Source organism: Heterodontus francisci, chromosome 35 (assembly GCF_036365525.1).
Source record: "Heterodontus francisci isolate sHetFra1 chromosome 35, sHetFra1.hap1, whole genome shotgun sequence".
In the NCBI taxonomy this organism is placed as follows: Eukaryota; Metazoa; Chordata; class Chondrichthyes; order Heterodontiformes; family Heterodontidae; genus Heterodontus; species Heterodontus francisci.
Genome location: NC_090405.1, coordinates 51613242 through 51633555, shown reverse-complemented (window position 1 = coordinate 51633555; position 20314 = coordinate 51613242). Strand labels below are relative to the sequence as shown.

Sequence of the window (20314 nt, the reverse complement as noted above, 5' to 3'; positions counted from 1 at the left end):
TGCCCAGGACAATGGGGAAAAACCCTTTTCTTTGCTTCGAAATAATGGCGTGGGATCTTTTATGCTCACCTGCGAGGGAAGACAGGACCTCGGTTTAACATAAGATGCTCATCTGAAAGAAGGCACTTCCAATAGTGCAGCACTCTTTCAGTACCGTACTGGGAGTGCCGGCCTGGATTATGTGCTCAAGTCCCTTGAGTGGGACTTTAACTCAGTCTTCTGACTCAGCAGCTAGGGCTGACAATTGATGCCTAAGACCTTGTCCCATACTGTTCAGAGTGGCAATTACATGCAAGTTTGAAGGAGACTTGTACTTGAAAACTAATTAGGTCTCCCTGATTATTGCTATCCCTTTCTAGAATAATTACAGATTGTGCATGTGGGCTCCAGTTGAAAATAACATCAAATTATGGGACAGAGTGTTGGTCTTGGGCTATCCAGCAATGCTTGGACTGTAAAGAGTGACAGTGTTAAGGTCCTGTTATAGTATTAAGTTAAGCAGCTGTCATATTTCAGCTGGGTAGTCATCTGCAGCTTATGGCATTGCATTACACGTGTTTCAGAAATAACTGTCCCAGCATGGAATCTCTCTCCGGATCTCTGTGAGTACCTGGAACCAAAGTTTTTGCTTAATAATTACTAAATAATAATTGCTAAATATCTCTAGCATTTGAATAAATCTGCTTTGTGATTCTGGCTATAATTAGGACTGCCAGATTCCAGCCCTGAAATTGCAAACTGGTGGATTTTCTGCTGAGCTGTTAGCAAGACAGCAAGCGAATGACTGCTTAATCCACTTGTAGGTTCCACTCGGTTTAATGGGAAAGCTGTTAGCAGCTGTTTCAACTGCTCATTGTCCTGTGGTTGTTTAATCAAGAGGAAACAAAAATAACTCATTGCAGAGTAATTACTCCTCTGTCTATCTTGAGAGGCCTTTTTACTGTGCACATGGACCACTGTAATCAAGTGTCCAGTAGGAGTAACATTCAAAGCAGCATACAACTTTGTTAACCAAGTAGTGGATTATTTTGCTACTATTAACAGCAATAAATGTTAAGTAAAATAACCAAGTACAACAAATGTTTGCAAGGGAAAGGCAGGTTAGGTTAACTTTTTGGAATGTAACTTTAATCATAATTACAAACTCGCATAAAAAAACAAATGGGGTATGGTAGAGCCTTTGATGAGAGTGAGCAAGGCAAGATGCGATCCTTCATCTGAGTGGTGACCATTGTCAATCTCAATGACCTGTAAGAGAAGCTCTTGCATAAATTTCAACTTGCCTTTATTATATAACATTGTGTTTTTATGAAAAACCGAACAGATTTCAGTTGACTGTTAGGCAAATGCTCTTTGCTAATAAAAAAAATCTGTTCTCCATGACAAAAGGCGACCCAGAAACAAAGTGAAAAAACATCACAAGATTTTCTTGTCACACATCAATTGTGAAAGCAGAATTGAGCTTGCAGTTCCAGCACAGAATAGATTATATGGAGATAAATGAACTAATGTATTACACACCATCCCACTAAACCATAACAAGCACACAGAGGAAGGCAAGATGGGATCCTTCATCTTTAACTGATCTTTTCGCTGATGCTGATGAACCTGCTTTCGACAGTCAATCAGTGTTAAAGATTCAGGTAAACTACAGCAATTTGTGTCATTCAGTCTTATTAAAGCAGCTGTGACACTGTGGTCACCATTGGAATGAAAGGTCCCATCTTGCCTTGCTTAGTGTAGTCTGTGTGTGTGTGTGTGTGTGTGTGTGCCTGTGTTATGGTTTAGTGGCATGGTATGGAATACATTAGATCATTTATCTCCATATAATCTATTTTGTGCTGGAACCAAAAAACACAATGTTATATAAAAGGGAAGTTGAAATTTTAGGCAACAGCTTCTCTTACAAGACATTGTTTTGGTCAGGAGACAAGATAGGTTAACGTTTATGGTGTAGACCAATCAACAGGAGTCTCAGTGCTCGTGTTTGATGTCATGGGAAGAAATATTGAGAGTTAAAAACGTACAAGACAATTTTGACAGTTAATTGAGCCCATTTCCTTCACAGCCAATCCCCAAGCTTGATATGGTCTTTATCTGATGTCCATATTACCAATTTCCAGCTGGCATCACTGGGAATCTGGCTGATTATTTCTTTCCCCTCTCTAACCAGGAAGCAGTGAGACCATTTCTGCTGTAGCACCCTGTCTGAGAAGGTGAAATTCTTCATAGCTCTTGGTGATGACAGTGGAGCAATAATTCACACTGCTGACGACTTATTAAAAATTAAATTATATAATGCCCTCGTTTGCAAAAGCCGAAGTAGTAAGGCACTTCCTGTAGCAAGGCACCATCTTTGTAGCTGTGTGAATGCTGTGTAGTTGACTATGGCATAAATCTCTGCCTCCCTCCCTTGTACTGTTTCAGCATCAGAATATGTGAGCTTGTTGTGGCAAATTGATGCCAGGTGGTCTTGGTGCAATAAAATAGGCAATTGAGTGCACTACCTTAACTAAATAAAAGCAGTAGTAATAAAGACTTTAAAACACACTTGGAATGTGAGTCTTTCTAGTTGAAAGATGAAATTTCATGGTACATAGTAGTTACAGCACAGACCAGGCCATGAATTCTAGCAAGTCCATGCCTGAGTTTCACATCAGAACCTCTTGTTTTTATTTTACATTTTATTGTTCTGGTGTGCCCTGCTGTTAGCTTCTTGTGATGTATTCTTGGTAATGATTCTCAGACCTGATTGGTTGGTTTGTTCCTCAGTCATATGTTTAAGCACCTAGGTGAAGGACCAAGGCCGGTCGGTTGAAAAAAAGCAGGAAAGAAGACTAAGTAAATCTAGAAATAGTGACAGAGAACTTGGGGTTTAAAGGTATGAGGGAGTAGATGGGTTGCGTGGTTTGGAGGTGGGGAAGGTACACAAAGTAAAGAGGGAATATTCAGCATCCTTTGTTTAAATTTATCTCTCTCACATTGCCTGTCTCAGGATCCCTGCCAGCTCACTATTTCTGGTGATGGCATTGATGTTTACTGACTAAACAAGGATTTTTTTTATGTGCAGCAAAACCATGTTAATTCTTAAATGTAATTCAGTGTAACTGCTTGACTTTTGAGAATAGATTTTGCCAGTGAGATTCCTTTCGCCTCCTTCAGCTCATTAAATTCACTATATGAAACTTTAATGGCAGAGTCTTAAAAAGTCCAGTTTAACTGTATTTTGCCACATTGATTCAGTTTATCCATGCAAGCTTGTGTGTATGATGCAGGGGTCCCATTAAGTTGCTTGTGTTATCTAGTGGAATACCAGAATAGGAAGAGGAGAAAATTGATTGAGGTCCCCTAATGGCTCAGTCCATAAATGCACTCCCTAGTGTTGTGCTGACTTTTCCAGATTTGGACAACCCTGGACTATTTAATATTTGTAATGTAATAAAAACATAGTTGCTGTTGCCTGAGTGTCTGGTACCTGTCTGCACTTTGGACAGGTAGTGATGTGGTTTCAGAACCTGTACAGTGTTTCCCTTACAACTAGGATAGATGTAGAGAAAGAACAAAACACATTAATTGGCTCCCCTAACAGTTGGTGAAGTCTGTATGTGCTTGAGCCACAGAGTTCCGGTGCCAGCCTTTGCTGAGTAATCTGATATAGGAGAGAGTGGCTGTTAGGGAGTACATTTAATCTGAGTGCCCCTGAGACAGGGAGGAAAGGATCAGCTTCATGGTTTCTGCTCCTGATTTCAACACCAACTTGTATTTCTATAGCACCATTAACATAGTAAAATGCACCAGGGAGCTTCACAGGAGAGTTAGCGAACAGAATTTGACATCGAGCCACATGAGGAGATATCAGGACAAATGACCATAAAAATGGTCAAAGAGGTAGGTTTTAAGGAGCATCTTAAAGGAGGAAAGAGAGGTAGAGAAGCAGACAGGTTTAAGGAGGATATTCCAGAGCTTAGGGACCAGGCAGCTGAAGGCATAGCAACAATGATGGAGCAATTAAAATAAGGGAAGCAAGTTTGAGAACTTTTAAATTGAGGCCAGTCCAGGCACCAATCTAAGTATCGAGCACAGGGTGATGGGTGAATGGGTCTTGGTGTACGTTAGGATTTGGGCAGCAGAGCTTTGGATGTGCTGTAGTTCATGGAGGGTGGAAGATGGGAGGTTGGCCAGGAGCACATTGGAATAGTTAAGACTAGCGATAAAAAGGCATGGATGAGTGTTTGAGCATCAGATAGGCTGAGGCAAGGGCAGAGTCAGGTGATATGGAGTTGAAAGTAGGCAGTTGATGGTAGTGTGAGATTGAACTCTCTAGTTGTTTTTCTCTCCTTACTATCAAATAGATTGATAAAGTGAAGCTAGGAGAAGAAATAAGAGAAGGAATAAGGACAGATCCGAGACAATGGGTGATGGGAATAGGCTGGTGAGATGACTCCGGAACATTAAAGCTGTTGTGGATATTCCCAGTAGTGAGTTTGTATGGATGCTATTATTTGCATATGGTTGAAACTGAAAACAATATGGATACCAACTGTGCTGAGTTAGCTCATCTTGGCCAAACCAGCTTTACCTTCATTGCCCAAGGTTAGGAGGATCAAAAGCAGCCAGGGTTCCCATTCCAAATAATTACATAGCAACTCTTTTTCTTTTCTCCCACCTCCTCCATCCTCTGGAAGTGTATGTATGTGGGTGCTGAGTGTTACAGGATTGGATTTAGCTGTGGATATCTAGCTGATGCTTGTTGTCCAAGTTTACATGTAACTAACGGCAGCTTGGGAACAGTTCTGTACGGTGACTATCAGCTGCAGAACCATACATACCCCGGTGAGAGTCATTTCCTTCAGGGCAGGAGAGAAAAACAAATGGATTGTTCTGTAGACTGCATATTACTGGGAAATCTGGAGCCTTTAAATTAAAGGGAGCAGCACTATCCCTTCTTTTATTGTGTCTGCAATTATGATCATTTGAGGTTATGCAAGCCCTATATGCAGTGGCATGATATGTTTGATTATTGTAGTCACGTACTCTGGTCTTAAATGCTGATTCATCCAGAAAGGGTAGGAAGGAATGTTGCTAACTCTGGGATTCTGGTAGTTTATTGCTTAGGTTTGTAATTAGCATGACTCCTGACTGCTGATGCACACGGCTGTGGTCTAAGAGCCACAAATGTTTTACGAGTAAGCACCTGCTCCTTGTCTGCATTAAAACATAGAGTGGAAATTCTGATAGCACCAAGTTTTTAATAGCCACAAGTTGTTTCGGTATTTCACCTTTTCATTTCATCTTAGTTTGTTCAGTTTGCTTACCCACTGTTTTTTTTCATGTTTGCACTTGCTGCTGTTCAATATTCAGTCCGTTAACACCTTTTCTGTACTAATGCTTTGTCTTTCAACACACCATTAACATATTGTTTGCCTTTGCTCCATGACCTTTTGGTCAGCTATATGGCCTTGTCCAATCTACACCTTCTCCTTTGTTATCTCTTGCCCCACCCCCACCTCACTTGCTTATAACCTGTGACATTTCTAATATTTGTCAGTTCCGAGGAAGGGTCACTGACCCGAAACGTTAACTCTGCTTCTCTTTCCACAGATGCTGCCAGACCTGCTGAGTGGTTCCAGTATTTCTTGTTTTTATCTCTGGAGACATGAGTTCAATTCCCACCAGGGCAGCTGGGGAAATTTAAATTCAATTAATAAATCTGGAATAAAATACCGGTCTCATTCATAATGATCATGAAACTACCGGATTGTCGTAAAACCTTATCTGGTTCACTAATGCCTTTCAGGGGAGGAAGTCTGCCAGCTTTACCCGGTCTGGCCTACAGTGATTCCAGACCCACACCAATGTAACTGCCCTCTGAAATGGTCTAGCAAGCCACTCCGTTGTAGGCAGTGCACCACCACCTGCTCAAGGGCACTTGAGGATGGGCAGTAAATGCTGGTCTTGCCAGTGATGCTCACATCCCATGACGAATAAAAAGAAAGCGTGTTTTTAGTCAGTGAAGAACCATTTCAGTATTGAAGTCTTATGCTGTGTGTTTAAGCTCCTTTTTGAAAGTGCTGTTTTATTAGATTTCACATGAGTTACTGCTTCACAGGAGGAATCTATAGAAAGTTCCAGATTTCGATATTGCGCCTTTTCCAACCCAAAGTACTTTACAGCTAATGAAGTACTTTTTGAAGTGTTATACTGCATGGGAATATAGCAACTAATTTGCACACAGCAAGCTCCCACAATCACCAATGTGATGATAAGATAATCTTTTTTGTGATGTTGGTTGAGGAATAAATATTGGCTGGGATACCAGGGAGAAGTCTCCTGCTCTTCTTCAAATAGTACCATGGGATCTTTTATGTCTGAGAGGGCAGGCGGGCCTCAGTTTAACATCTTGTCTGAAAGATGAAGCCTCAGATGGTGCAGCGTTCCCCCCCTTGGTCAACCTAGATTATGTGCTCAAGCCTCTCGAGTGGGACTTGAACCCGCAACCTGAAACCATTCTCCTTTTAACAGTTCTGCTCATATGGATGGTGTTTTGAGGGGACTGGGTGCAAAGTGCATCAACCAGTCAGGACTTGCTGTCCAGCTGATACCTCTAGGTTCTGGTTTCAATTTCAGTTCCAGCTAATGTGATGACAGTCTACCCTGTCTTCTATATGGGCATGCTTGAGTTTGGACATGTTCCTCATGGGTGTAGACTCTCAGCACATAACAACATTTAATTTAGCACCAATTGATACTATCCTGGCGCTCAGTCAGGGAGGGAATAGGTAGGCTTGTGTGGGAAATACTGATCGATAGGGGATCCAGTTTTAAGGTCCCTATATCGTGAAAACTGCATGTGTGAGATTGGTGTTGAGAAATTGCAATTTGAGGGAACATAGTAAAAATTTCACAAGCTTATTCTTTATTGACGACTTGTGACAACTCCATCAGTGGAATTCCAACTCACTGTTTTAGGGTTTGGATTTATGCCTATGACCTCTACTTGGTGCTGAGTTCCGGATTGCAGCTATACTGCTGATAATGGGGATGGGGGGGGTGGGGGAGGGGGAAGTGGAGGCTACAACTAAGTGTACAGCACCTCTTCTCACTGCCTTGCACCTTCCAGTGGTCGGTTATAAAATAAGTTGTCTTTCCAATGGCTTGGTGTATATATGCACTTCCAATGATGGTACTGAATCATAAACCACAAGGTCTAGTGTTCAGTCTCTGATCAGTGCTGAATTTGCTGCTCTTGGTCACACCAAGCCCCCCTTAAGAAAAAGAGAGAGGTGGAGAGAATTGGAAAATGCATTGAGTTTGTTTCATGTTCAGTCACAAAATGCAACACATGAGAAATTGTAACAATCAGAAAATAAGATCTTTTAAAATTTTATCCTTCTGCATATTGTCAGACTCAGACTGGCTGGTCCATTCTTGAACAAAAGTTCCTCAAATTTTTGGCATCAAAGGAACTGATATAAGCGAGGAGGTGACGTTAAAATACCTGGTGACAATTAAAACCGTTGAAACATAATTTATCAGTGACTGCTGGTCACCTTCAGTTCCCAATTCTGTTTTCTTTCTACTACAGATAGTTAATCGCAGGACAACGAAGGAGTTTTAAAGAGGTGCGAGGAAGAAAATTTTCTTTTGCGTTAGGAAATTGCTGGTTTGACTCCAGCTGTGCAAGCCTGAAGTTGTTGTGCTGAAATTACTACTTCTGGAGATCTGGACTATGCTCTAAGGGCAAATCTTAAACTCAGCAAGATCGTTGGAGTAGTGATGATACCGAGGCTGGAATTAGTACTATGGGAAGTTTAGTTATCTCTGTCTCGCTCTCTCTTTTTAAACGATGACTAATATCCGTGATGAAAGGTCAACCAGGTTGTCATGACAACCCCCACCTCTTTTGAGGGGAAACACTCAGCTCCTAAATTCTTTGTTGGATGTGAGGAGGATGAAATTGACGATCTGGAATCAAACATGAAGGCGGAAGACCTTGACCTTTACGACGATGAAAATGATTCAGACTCGGTAAGCCAATGTATTACTTTTTTAAACTTTGCTCACTTTGAACCTTTTTAGCTGGCATTTAAATGAAAACAAATTACTCAGCAATGAAAGCAATAAATTGGTCTACAGTTCGCTTTCTTTAATTAGAAAAAAGGCTTCAGCAGAATCAACAAAGCAGTTTTGCATTGCAAATAATATGACTTGACAGGGCTGATGTGATTTTATTTAATGGGTCATGCTTGACAGAAAAGCGAGATAGTTTTGTGGTTGTGTTCTATGTTTTTTGTCTTTATATCATGGAAGGAAATTTGCTTTTATCTACAGTTGTTAACCTTTGATGTTGAAACAAAGTTAACTCAGCACTGTATTTCCAGAATGTGCTGTTATTAAAGGTGAGGTGCATTGTTCTAAGGAATAATTTTTATGCTTTCGAACAGCTGAGTGCCACTTTTATCACAATATTGCATTGTATGTGTCTTTCATTTTTTCTCTCTGCTCTCCCCTCCTCAAGGTGTTGATTCCTTGCTTGGGTATAATGTAGATGCCTCTGCTACTTGGTTCATTCTTCATCTGTGAGCTTAGATGCGAAATGTTGGCAGGCTGTTGTCAAGTGCAGTGGTTCAGTTCCACGTGCATTGGCAGCTTAGCCTGTTATCCTCAAATGGCCATTCTTCATGGCTGAGCTTTACAGTGGAGGCTATCAGAGCTGAGTGTCATTTGTCCTCGTTCCATATCCACACACTTCACAGCAGGGATTATTGGTGGCAATGAGGAGTGGAAGCCTTGGCTACTTTCTTCCCCATCCTTAATTTGGGGGAAGCACAAAGGCAAATCATGGCGATCATCAGACTGCCTGAGATCACATAACTCATCCTAGACTGGAGATGGAATCTGGGGACTTGCTGTTTAAGTTTGAAAGGACTTAATTAATGATTTTGATAACTTGGTACGCTCCTAACTGAAATGATATCGTGTATCTAACCTGTTCCATTTTCAACCTTGCCTCGTGTAGATACATAGCAGTATTAGTATGCTGTGAATTGACTGCACTTTTATGTACAACACAGACCTGGGATTAAATGTGCCATTTCAGCAATCACTTATGTAAGAAGGGATATTGAACTGCATCTAATTAATAACTTTTCAATAAAGTGTGATTATTTTATCCTTCTGTTCAATCAATTTTTCTTGCCTTCCCAAGCTGCTGACTGATTGTATGGTATGTTTCCGTGGGTGGTAGATGCTGTCCAGTACCTTGCCTAAGCAGCTGCTTTTCCTGAGCAACCCCCAAGCATATAGGGCTGAAATTGCAATGCTCTATTGCTGGTGCAGAACCCTGCTAGATGTGTTCCCAGGGCATTGAACCTGACAGCGGGGTCTCTCAATTTTTGCACTCGCATGTCAGCAGGGTATTCACTCGTGAGCAGGCATCATGGTTGCGGCCTATCCTGACCTTGCCTGATGCCCCCACACTTGTACTTTCCAGCAGGGGTATTGGAAGTAAACAATACCACAAACTATAGCTTATTTTGTTTCCTCCTCGCTAATCACTGAGGCTGACTGTAGTGCTTCCTTTCCTTAGCTGCAAGCAGATAATTCAGCCCAGACCAGCATTCAAACCTGATCTCTGGTGCAGTTCTATATTGCCGGAAGACTGGAGGATAGCAAATGTTGTCCCCTTGTTCAAGAAGGGGAGTAGAGACAGCCCTGGTAATTATAGACCTGTGACCCTTACTTCGGTTGTGGGTAAAATGTTGGAAAAGGTTATAAGAGATAGGATTTATAATCATCTTGAAAAGAATAAGTTCATTAGCAATAGTCAGCACGGTTTTGTGAAGGGTAGGTCGTGCCTCACAAACCTTATTGAGTTTTTCGAGAAGGTGACCAAACAGGTGGATGAGGGTAAAGCCGTGGATGTGGTGTATATGGATTTCAGTAAGGCGTTTGATAAGGTTCCCCACGGTAGGCTATTGCAGAAAATACGGAAGTATGGGGTTGAAGGTGATTTAGAGCTTTGGATCAGAAATTGGCTAGCTGAAAGAAGACAGAGGGTGGTGGTTGATGGCAAATGTTCATCCTGGAGTTTAGTTACTAGTGGTGTACCACAAGGATCTGTTTTGGGGCCACTGCTGTTTGTCATTTTTATAAATGACCTGGATGAGGGTGTAGAAGGGTGGGTTAGTAAATTTGCGGATGACACGAAGGTCGGTGGAGTTGTGGATAGTGCCGAAGGATGTTGTAGGGTACAGAGGGACATAGATAGGCTGCAGAGCTGGGCTGAGAGATGGCAAATGGAGTTTAATGTGGAAAAGTGTGAGGTGATTCACTTTGGAAGGAGTAACAGGAATGCAGAGTACTGGGCTAATGGGAAGATTCTTGGTAGTGTAGATGAGCAGAGAGATCTTGGTGTCCAGGTACATAAATCCCTGAAAGTTGCCACCCAGGTTAATAGGGCTGTTAAGAAGGCATATGGTGTGTTAGCTTTTATTAGTAGGGGGATCGAGTTTCGGAGCCACGAGGTCATGCTGCAGCTGTACAAAACTCTGGTGCGACCGCACCTGGAGTATTGCGTGCAGTTCTGGTCACCGCATTACAGGAAGGATGTGGAAGCTTTGTAAAGGGTGCAGAGGAGATTTACTAGGATGTTGCCTGGTATGGAGGGAAGGTCTTACGAGGAAAGGCTGAGGGACTTGAGGTTGTTTTCGTTGGAGAGAAGGAGGAGGAGAGGTGACTTAATAGAGACATATAAGATAATCAGAGGGTTAGATAGGGTGGATAGTGAGAGTCTTTTTCCCCGGATGGTGATGGCAAACACGAGGGGACATTGCTTTAAGTTGAGGGGTGATAGATATAGGACAGATGTTAGAGGTAGTTTCTTTACTCAGAGAGTAGTAGGGGCGTGGAACGCCCTGCCTGCAACAGTAGTAGACTCGCCAACTTTAAGGGCATTTAAGTGGTCATTGGATAGACATATGGATGAAAATGGAATAGTGTAGGTCAGATGGTTTCACAGGTCGGCGCAACATCGAGGGCCGAAGGGCCTGTACTGCGCTGTAATGTTCTATGTTCTATGTATAATGTACTTACCAACCATTTGCTCTATTCCAGATCCCTATCTCTAGGGGCCGGTGATGCCCTATTTTCAAGTCCACAGTGTGTTTATTTTTCAGGGCTAGGTGTTTTTGATGTGCCTCCTGATGTTTAGTTTAGTTTAGAGATACAGCACTGAAACAGGCCCTTCGGCCCACCGAGTCTGTGCCGACCATCAACCACCCATTTATACTAATCCTACACTAATCCCAGATTCCTACTACATCCCCACCTGTCCCTCTAATTCCCTACGACCTATCTATACTAGGGGCAATTTTATAATGGCCAATTAACCTATCAACCTGCAAGTCTTTGGCATGTGGGAGGAAACCGGAGCACCCGGAGGAAACCCACGCAGACACAGGGAGAACTTGCAAACTCCACACAGGCAGTACCCAGAATCGAACCTGGGTCCCTGGAGCTGTGAGGCTGCGGTGCTAACCACTGCGCCACTGTGCTGCCCTACTCTGGGACTAACCTATAATTTACTTCACTGGAGCAGAATGGTGATGAGGGTGATCTTGCATGAGAATCTTCATGTTAGCAGGGAAATTGACAGTTTTAAAACAAGTTAAATTTCATGTGTATATTTTCTTCAACCAAGAAGGGAAATACTTTGAACGGAAAGTACTCCCTTTACCCGCTAAATTTTCCTTCTCTCTTTCCCCACCACCAGAAATATTTTCTTCTCTTCAATGGGACAGTTTCAATTTTTCTAAGTTAGTATCCTTTAAATTTTTTAAAAATTGGAGACTTGAATTTTGGTAAGATGTGGACATGAACAATAATTATTTGTTCGACAGAGACATTTTGTCAAAGCTTTTGGTCTTGCACACACCTGGACAATTCACAAGAATACCAATGTAAAGGAAAGCAACAGATTTATACTGTATGAGAAGAGAGTGCTTATTGGTTGGCAAGTGGATACTGGTAGACCGTTGCCATGGAGAATGCAAAAGTTTATGGTGACTAACCGTTAATTGCCAAGCTTTGTTTGAAATTTAAACCAGACAGCTTGAGGTATTGCCCTGAGGAATGAACCAGTGAATGGCTGTCACTTGTTTTGTTTCGCTGAAATAGGCACAATGTGCATACATGTTCTTACTGTCTGCAGAGGACAAGGCCCTGTGTATTAATATATATAGCTTCCCATACACACAAATGCGCCACACTGTGAACCCTACTGACAATCTTAAATTGGTTGTCAGCGTAATTCTTAGCACACTGAGGATTATTTAGCAAATGTTATCCAATCACAGAATCACCTCTAATGATGGACACTGTTTTGAGTTTTGCAAGCATGGGCTGGTTGGGTATGGTCTGTGTGGTGTTCGCCACTAGCAGGATGTTGTCGTCAAGCCAAAAAGACGTTCTGCCAATCACACAAATGAGTAATGTGGTATATGAATTTCAATGCCAGTGTGATGCTAGGTGTATATAGGCCAAAAGTCCTAAAGACTGGCGGATCATATCAAACAGCATGTCCCTTCAGCTGTTCACGACGAGCAAGGTATTGACCCTACCCAACCAGCCTGTGCTTGCAAAACTCAAAACACAGTGTCCAATGTTGGATGTGATTCCGCAATTGAACAACATTTGCTAAATAATGCTCAGCGTGCTAAGAATTACGTTGACAACCAATTTAAGATTATCAGTCAGACTCGCTGTGTGGTACATTTGCGCTTACTGGAAGCTACATATATTAATACACAGGGCCTTGTTCTTTGCAGACGGAAAGAATATGTACACACACTGAGCCTGTTTCAGCAAAACAACAGAATAAATGACAGCCATTGACTGGTTCATTCCTCAGGGCAATGCCTTGACCAGAGTCAAGCTGCCTGGCTTAAATTTCAAACAAAGCTTGGCAATTAACTGTCAGTCACCATAAACTGGTGCATTCTCCATGACACTGCCTCTACCAATCAGAGTCCACTTGCCAACCAATCAGCGCTCTCTTCTCATAGGATAAATTTATTGCTTTCCCTTACATTGATATTCTTGCAATTTTGTCTGGCTGAGTGCAAGATGAAAAGCTTCGACAAAATGTCTCTGTTTTCAGCAATATTTAAGTTCTGTACTACCAAATGACTAATAATTTGTTCATCACGGAGGGATATGGGTGGGACAGAGACTTGCCAGTGCCTGTGGACCCTTACCCCAGCAATATTTACTGCCAGTCAGGAGAGGGAGGGGAGGGGAAATAACTACAACTAAAGATCAAACAGCATGGAAGATGCCATCGATTACACTAACAGTACACCATAGAAATTGCTAGACAAAAAAAAATGCAAACTAGCTGGAGCTTGGCCTATCATCCTGGGAGTCATATGACACAACGATAGTGCAGTTATTGACTAATCACAGCAATCAATCGCTTATCAATTAGCCTACAACAAACCCAGATATGAGGCGAGGAAAACCTCTGTGTGGAGCTTTGGGAACCATTTGACCAAAGTCACCTGTTCCTCCCGAGCACACTACACTCAATCAATACTCGCGTACAGTATCCCGAAATATCACTTTCTGAAAGAAATCTATCCAATTTTTGTTTTAATGAATCAATACTAGCTGATTCCATCCTCTTCCTAGGAAGACTGTTCCATAGATTGACCAGTTATTCATTGAAATATTGTTTTGGCAGATTACTTTTCAGTTTACCCCTCTTCAAGCGCTGGCCATGTCCTCTGCCTGCAATGTTCTATGTGCAATGAAATAGCTTGTCTTGGTTGACATTATGATCACTCTTGTCATTACTTTTTAAGACATTTGTACCCTGATGACAGACACATGGTCCTTGTGGAGACTGCACACCTGTTCATAAATACCCACAATCTCAACTGTTGACTGTCGTGACTCCCGGTCAGATACCATTTCAGTTTCTGGTTCTGCAGCTTTGAAACATTGACCAGTACTGAAATAATAATGTGCTGTTTTAAAACACCTCATACATGCTTAATAAGTGCTGAGATTGACGAAATTTATCTTTGACCATTTATTTTATCTTTTGTTAAGTGCACACAGTAGAGAGAAATTTACTTTTTACTCTTCTAAGCATGGCCTTTTGTGTCATGACGGATCCCTCACTTGAGGTCATCCAAAACTGTGCTGCCCATGTCTTAACTTGCACCAAGTCCCGTTCCTCTATTGCCCCTGTGCTTGCTGACGAGCATTGGCTCCTGGTCAAGCAATGTCTTGATTTTAAAATTCTCATCCTTACTTTCAACTCCCTCCATGGCCTCGCCCCTCCCTATCTCTGTAATCTCCTCCAGCCCCATAGCCCTCTGAGATATCTGCGCTTCTCTAATTCTGGCATCTCTGATTTTAATCACTCCACCATTGGCGGCCACGCCTTTAGTTGCCTGGGCCCCAAGCTCTGGAATACTCTCCCTACACCTCTCTGCCGCTCCCTCACTTTTCTCCTTTTAAGTCACTTCTTAAAACCTACCTCTGTGACCAAGCTTTTGGTCATCTGGCCTTGTGTTAAAGCCTGGCTCGTGTATACAATTAAAACCCAACCCAACAACAGCCAACCTGAACCCGACCCGGGCCCGAGTCCTTTAATTTTTTTGTAATGTCCAACCAGACCTGCAAATAACAAACATATTATTGAAATAGAAAAAAATCGTAGATTAAAACGAAAACTATACGAAACGAAACAAAACCGTACAGTCCAACCCAGCCCGAATGCTGGACACAGAATACCGACCCGACCCGATCCAAACCTGATGTGGCTCGGTGTCATACTTTGTTTTATAATGCTATTGTGAAGCGCCTTGGGCCTTATTGAGTTTAAAGGTGCTATAATAATATAAGCAGTTGTCATTGTGTGACATCTCAAGATAGATCATGTGAGTTTCGCAATTTGCATCAGGATCCTGATTTTGTTTTTTTGCCCAGATATAGACACACTTTAAAAAAAAAAAAAAATTAGAAGTGATCATGTGCAACCAACAGAGAGTCTAGGGTTGCTGTAGTGCAAGATTGGAACTTTGAAGCAGATGCAGAAGTTTACTCAGCATCAGGATCAGGAAGTCAGCTGGTTTACCCATGTGCTGTTCCCAAAGCACTGCCTTTTTTTGTGGAGGCTGCTGCTATTACAATTATTTTTTTTCATCCACAGCTTTGCCAAGAAATAGCAGTATTATTGAGGGATATCAGTGCTGGGGGTTGATGCAGTTTTCATCTTGGGCACTTGGTATCAACCTCAAGCAGTAATGGTAGGTATAATGTGTGTAAATGCAGAGTAGAGGGAGTACAGAGTAAAACCAGTGCCTTTTTTCTACTCCGAATACACCTGTAATTGGTGCTCAGTGACTAGTCAATTAATCTCCTCTTCATAAAGGAGCTGGATAGACATGTAATCAGAAGTGGGTGGCCCCTAGAACAAATTATTGTTGGGGATTTTGGCCCATGGCAAAAAAAAATTATAAGTGAGCAAGTAACAGTAAATCAGCAAGTCTTGCAATTATTGAGCCTGCCATTAGCTACAAATGCGTCAGGCAAATAACTGCTTGGTCACATGCAGTTCATAGGCGTATAATTTGCTTGGCTGTCAGTTTACATGATATCTTGAGTTGTTAATTCCTGTGTGATTATTAACACACTTTGCTTTAATTTTTGAGTGGTGTCCATCATTGCTGTGAAAGCTGAATTTCAGGTGCGGCACTTTATGACAAACATGGGGCATTTTTTTCTGTTATTTTATTTATCTCCATGACCTGATGGAGGCCTTTGAGATTATGAAAGGGTTCAATAGGGGTAGATGTAGAGAAGATGTTTCATTTGCAGAGGAGACCAAAACTAGGGGCCATAAATAGAAGATATTTACCAATAAGTTCAATAGGGAATTCAGGAGAAACTTCTTAACCCAGAGAGTGGAGAGAATGTGGAACTTGCTACCACGAGGAGTAGTTGAGATAAATAGTATAGACCTATTTGAGGGGAAGCTGGCGGACAGCCATAAAGGCGGGGCTAAAGAATGGCAAGTCGAAGAGACTTGGCAGTTGGCAGGAAAAAAGGCAGAAGTGCAAGGAGAGAGCCAACTGTGTAACAGCCCTGACAAGCAATTTTGTCTGCAGCGCCTGTGGAAGAGTCTGTCACTCTAGAATTGGCCTTTATAGCCACTCCAGGCACTGCTCCACAAACCACTGACCACCTCTAGGCACTTACCCATTGTCTCTCGAGACAAGGAGGCCAAAGAAAGGGGAAGCTAGACACATAAACACATGAGGGAGAAATAGAAGAATATGCTGATGGGGTTAGATGAGGAGGGGTGGGAGAAGGCTTATAAACTGGCATAGATCTATTGGGCTGATTGGCCTGTTTCTGTGCTGCGCAACCTATGTAGTTTTAAAGCGTCGCGCTCGTTTAAAGTTATGCATTCATTTAAAAGCTATTATGTTGGCTAGAAAGATAAAAAGATCTACAGTAACAGAGAACAGAGGTATTTTTAAATGTGCAAATCTTTTGATGGCAAAGTTTGTTAGGAATGAAGTACCAGTGGAAGTCACCACTGTAATCTGATTAAGGGGGCTGCTTGTGTTTGGTCCAAAATAAGTTAATTGAGCTCATGGTGTTTTCAACCAAAAGTTTTGGAACATGCAAAATTGTTTCATTAGACTAGTTCAGTGTCACACAGTAGTCTCAAATGTTTTTGTGTCTAAAGATCCTGCAGATTTCATTTGTCAATTACTCAGTTTAATTCTGACCATTAGATTTGGGGATGTGATGTTGTTTGTATGGATATCAGCCTGTTTAAATCCTACAAATACTGCATGCATCCTATTTGTTCACTATGGAGCCAGACTCTCTCTCTCAGAAAGGATTGCTCTATTCCTAGTTCTGCAAGGCAGTTTTCAGAGCCTTGTCTAACTAGCTTGATTGTTTAACCCTTCATGAACAGTGTTGCATACAAATTGGTTCAATATTTGACGTGTACTGCTCCTTCCAAGAATAAACCTGTTTCATTGGTTTATCCGTCATACAAAAACATTTTGTGTGGCTAGTAGTTATCATTTTTCCAAAGTGCTGTGCAACACCTATGAAATTGCTAAGTAATTTTAAGCAAAAGAGTTTGTTCCTTCCCCTCAACCCACCCACCCCCACCATTGTATTCCACATTTCTTTGGGTCACATTTTGGTTTATGGGGTGAGAGAGCTTCCTGGATTGAGAGAGAGGGACAGTAGGGTACCTTTCTTTGCCAAGAGCACACTTTTGCTGTAGCAAGGTACAGCACAGTAAGGAGTGAGTGAATGTAAACATCAGACACTTCTAACATATGGCAATGTGTTTTGATACCTCTAATTGTGTGTTCTCTGCTGATTACATCTGGGAGAAATGATGAACCTTAAAGAGCTAGTTTTATTCTCCTAATCTCCACAAGTTACTTATCTTCTGGGTCTCTTTCAGTAAGACAAAATACAAGGAACCATTATTGTGAAGGACCAAAATGTATATCAATCAATAACTTAAAATATTCTCAACATAATTAGGGATCCTGTTCTCAAAGACTGAGTTCTTTAGCTGTTAAATAAATTAGCTACTGATAAGTTTGTGTGTGTCCACATACTTACATACATCGTAGTTGGACTGATGCACTGTAAAACTTTACCATTGCCTATGTAGGCTTGTGCCCTGCTGTGCTGGGGAATGTTCTATGAGCTTTTTCACTGAAGCAGTGAATCGACTATCACTAAAATAAAAGCAAAATACGGCAGATGCTGAAAATCTGAAATAAAAACAAGAAATGCTGGAAATACTCAGCAGCTCTGGCAGCATGTGTGGAGAGAGAAGCAGAGTTCAGGTCAGTGACCCTTCATCAGAACCCCGAGTATTTCCAGAATTTCTTGTTTTTAATCCACTATCGCTTCCAGGCCCTTTCCATGTTTCCTAAGAGTAACTGACCCTTAATCCTGACAATGTTGAGAAGTAATAGAGAATATTTAATGTGACAGCAAATTGGTTTTCATTCCAGGAATCCTAAATTGGGTATTCCAAGCTGATGTCCACGCTCCACCAGCTGCCCAACACCCCAGCGATACAGTTCGTAAAGTTTGAGCATTTCCACCCACGTTGTACTTGTATTCCTTCGTGGCTGGTTCAACTTCGGGCTGGTGCTTTGAAAATGGCTGTTCTCAGTGCTGTTGCCCCACTGTTGGTGAAATCTTAAATCAGAACACCAAGATTAGTTATCAGCTGTTTCAGATATGTGCAAATCAATGGGAAGTTGCTGTGGAACTCTATATGAAAGAAGGAACCTGCATTTCTATAGTGCCTTTCACTACCTCAAAATGTCCCAGTCACAATCTCTGGATTCCCCAAAGTACTTGACAGCCAATGAAGCATTTGAGATGTAGTCATTGCTGGGATGGGGTGTGTAAGTGACTTGTTTCTGTGTCCTAGTGCAGGCATTGCCTCTACAAGGCATCGCAATCATATGGCCTGCAGAGTGAGGTTGTAAGAAAGATCAATTTTGTATCACATTACAATTAAAAGATTATTTTGGTCATGTTAATTTCCTCAATTTTTAAAAATGTTTGAATATTTAAAACTTTTTAAAGCAAGAAAGCTTTTTTTCATGGATCTAAAAGCAAATGACTTTCATCTTGCCCCTGTGAATGTGACGCAAATAGTCAGCAGTCTTATTTTGCCAGTTGGCTTAATTCTCCTCGATGATTCCTCTCTCCCTTTTTTTAAAAACTGTATTATATCCCCTTGTAGAATCTATATAAATCAATAAGCCGTAGAACAGTGTCTCATAGGCTATAATGCATCTGAAGACACAGTGAAGGGCACAGGTTGATTGCCAAAAGATATTCTGTTCTAATCTAATTATAGGTTTACGATGCAGAAGAGGTTGACGATGATGAAATGGAAGAAGATTTTAGCTTGCTGTGTAAAGGACACTGTTCAGGAAATACACATCTCAGTTCTCAATTTGCTGGTGGCTAATTTTTTACAGGAGTAATAAAACAGTGTTATCAGGGCATTTATTATCTGTGACATTTTAAAAATGATGCACAATTTTACAGCAAGTCAGCATTAAAGCAAAGTATTACAATGGAGCAAGGAAACACTTCTTTTCAATTTGCTTCCCATGATATTCCTATTCCCCACTTACCTGTTCTTCTCTCGTGAAATAATTAGCGACTAAATATCTGTCTGGCTCAACCAGCAGATGGTCATGGTCTCTGCTGACATCACCTCTGTCCACTCCAAGTGTCGACTGATATCAGTCCTAATGACCCCCATTGCTGGTTTGAACTCGCGTCTCCTGGTCTTACTGCCCCTGTTTATTTAATGTATTAATTTAGCTTTTCCAGCAACATCAATTTATATTCGCATAGCGTCCATAACGTTGTAAAACGTCCTAAGGCGTTTCTTCTTTGGCCTCCTTGTCTCGAGAGACAATGGGTAAGTGGTTTGTGGAGCAATGCCTGGAGTGGCTATAAAGGCCAATTCTAGAGTGACAGACTCTTCCACAGGCGCTGCAGATAAAATTGGTTGTCGGGGCTGTTACACAGTTGGCTCTCTCCTTGCGCTTCTGTCTTTTTTCCTGCCAACTGCTAAGTCTCTTCGACTCGCCACTCTTTAGCCCCGCCTTTATGGCTGTCCGCCAGCTCTGGCGATCGCTGGCAACTGACTCCCACGACTTGTGGTCAATGTCACAGGACTTCATGCACGTCTTTAAAGCAGAGACATGGGCGGCCAGTGGGTCTGATACCAGTGATGAGCTCGCTGTACAATGAGTCCTTGGGGGTCCTGCCATCTTCCATGCGGCTCACATGGCCAAGCCATCTCAAGCGCCGCTGGCTCAGTAGGGTGTATATGCTGGGGATGTTGGCCGCCTCGAGGAATTCTGTGTTGGAGATACATTCCTGCCACCTGATGTCAAGGATTCTTTGGAAGCAGCGAAGATGGAATGAATTGAGACGTCGCTCTTGGCTGACATACATTGTCCAGGCCTTGCTGCCGTAGAGCAAGGTACTGAGGACACAGGCTTGAAACGCTCGGACTTTTGTGTTCCGTGTCAGTGCGCCATTTTACCACACCCTCTTGGCCAGTCTGGACATAGCAGCGGATGCCTTTCCCATGTGCTTGTTGATTTCTGCATCACGAGACAGATTACTGGTGATGGTTGAGCCTAGGTAGGTGAATCTTGAAACACTTCCAGAGCGTGGTCGCCGATGTTGATGGATGGAGCACTTCTGACGT

At 42.0% G+C, this 20314-nt stretch overlaps 1 protein-coding gene across 10 annotated transcripts in view; it reads left to right on the top strand.

The window, feature by feature from the left end:
• Positions 1 to 20314, top strand: part of ppip5k1a (diphosphoinositol pentakisphosphate kinase 1a) — a 142912-nt gene that overhangs the window by 10262 nt on the left and 112336 nt on the right. For 8 of the 10 annotated variants that reach the window (XM_068015562.1, XM_068015560.1, XM_068015558.1 and 5 more), the window contains exon 2: positions 7586 to 8028. In XM_068015562.1, coding sequence (XP_067871663.1) covers positions 7885 to 8028 — 144 coding nt within the window. In that variant the 5' untranslated portion in view covers positions 7586 to 7884. Of the gene's footprint in view, positions 1 to 7585; positions 8029 to 8331; positions 8400 to 20314 lie in introns of those variants that run through there. The other 2 variants (XM_068015561.1, XM_068015564.1) reach the window with 2 other exon arrangements.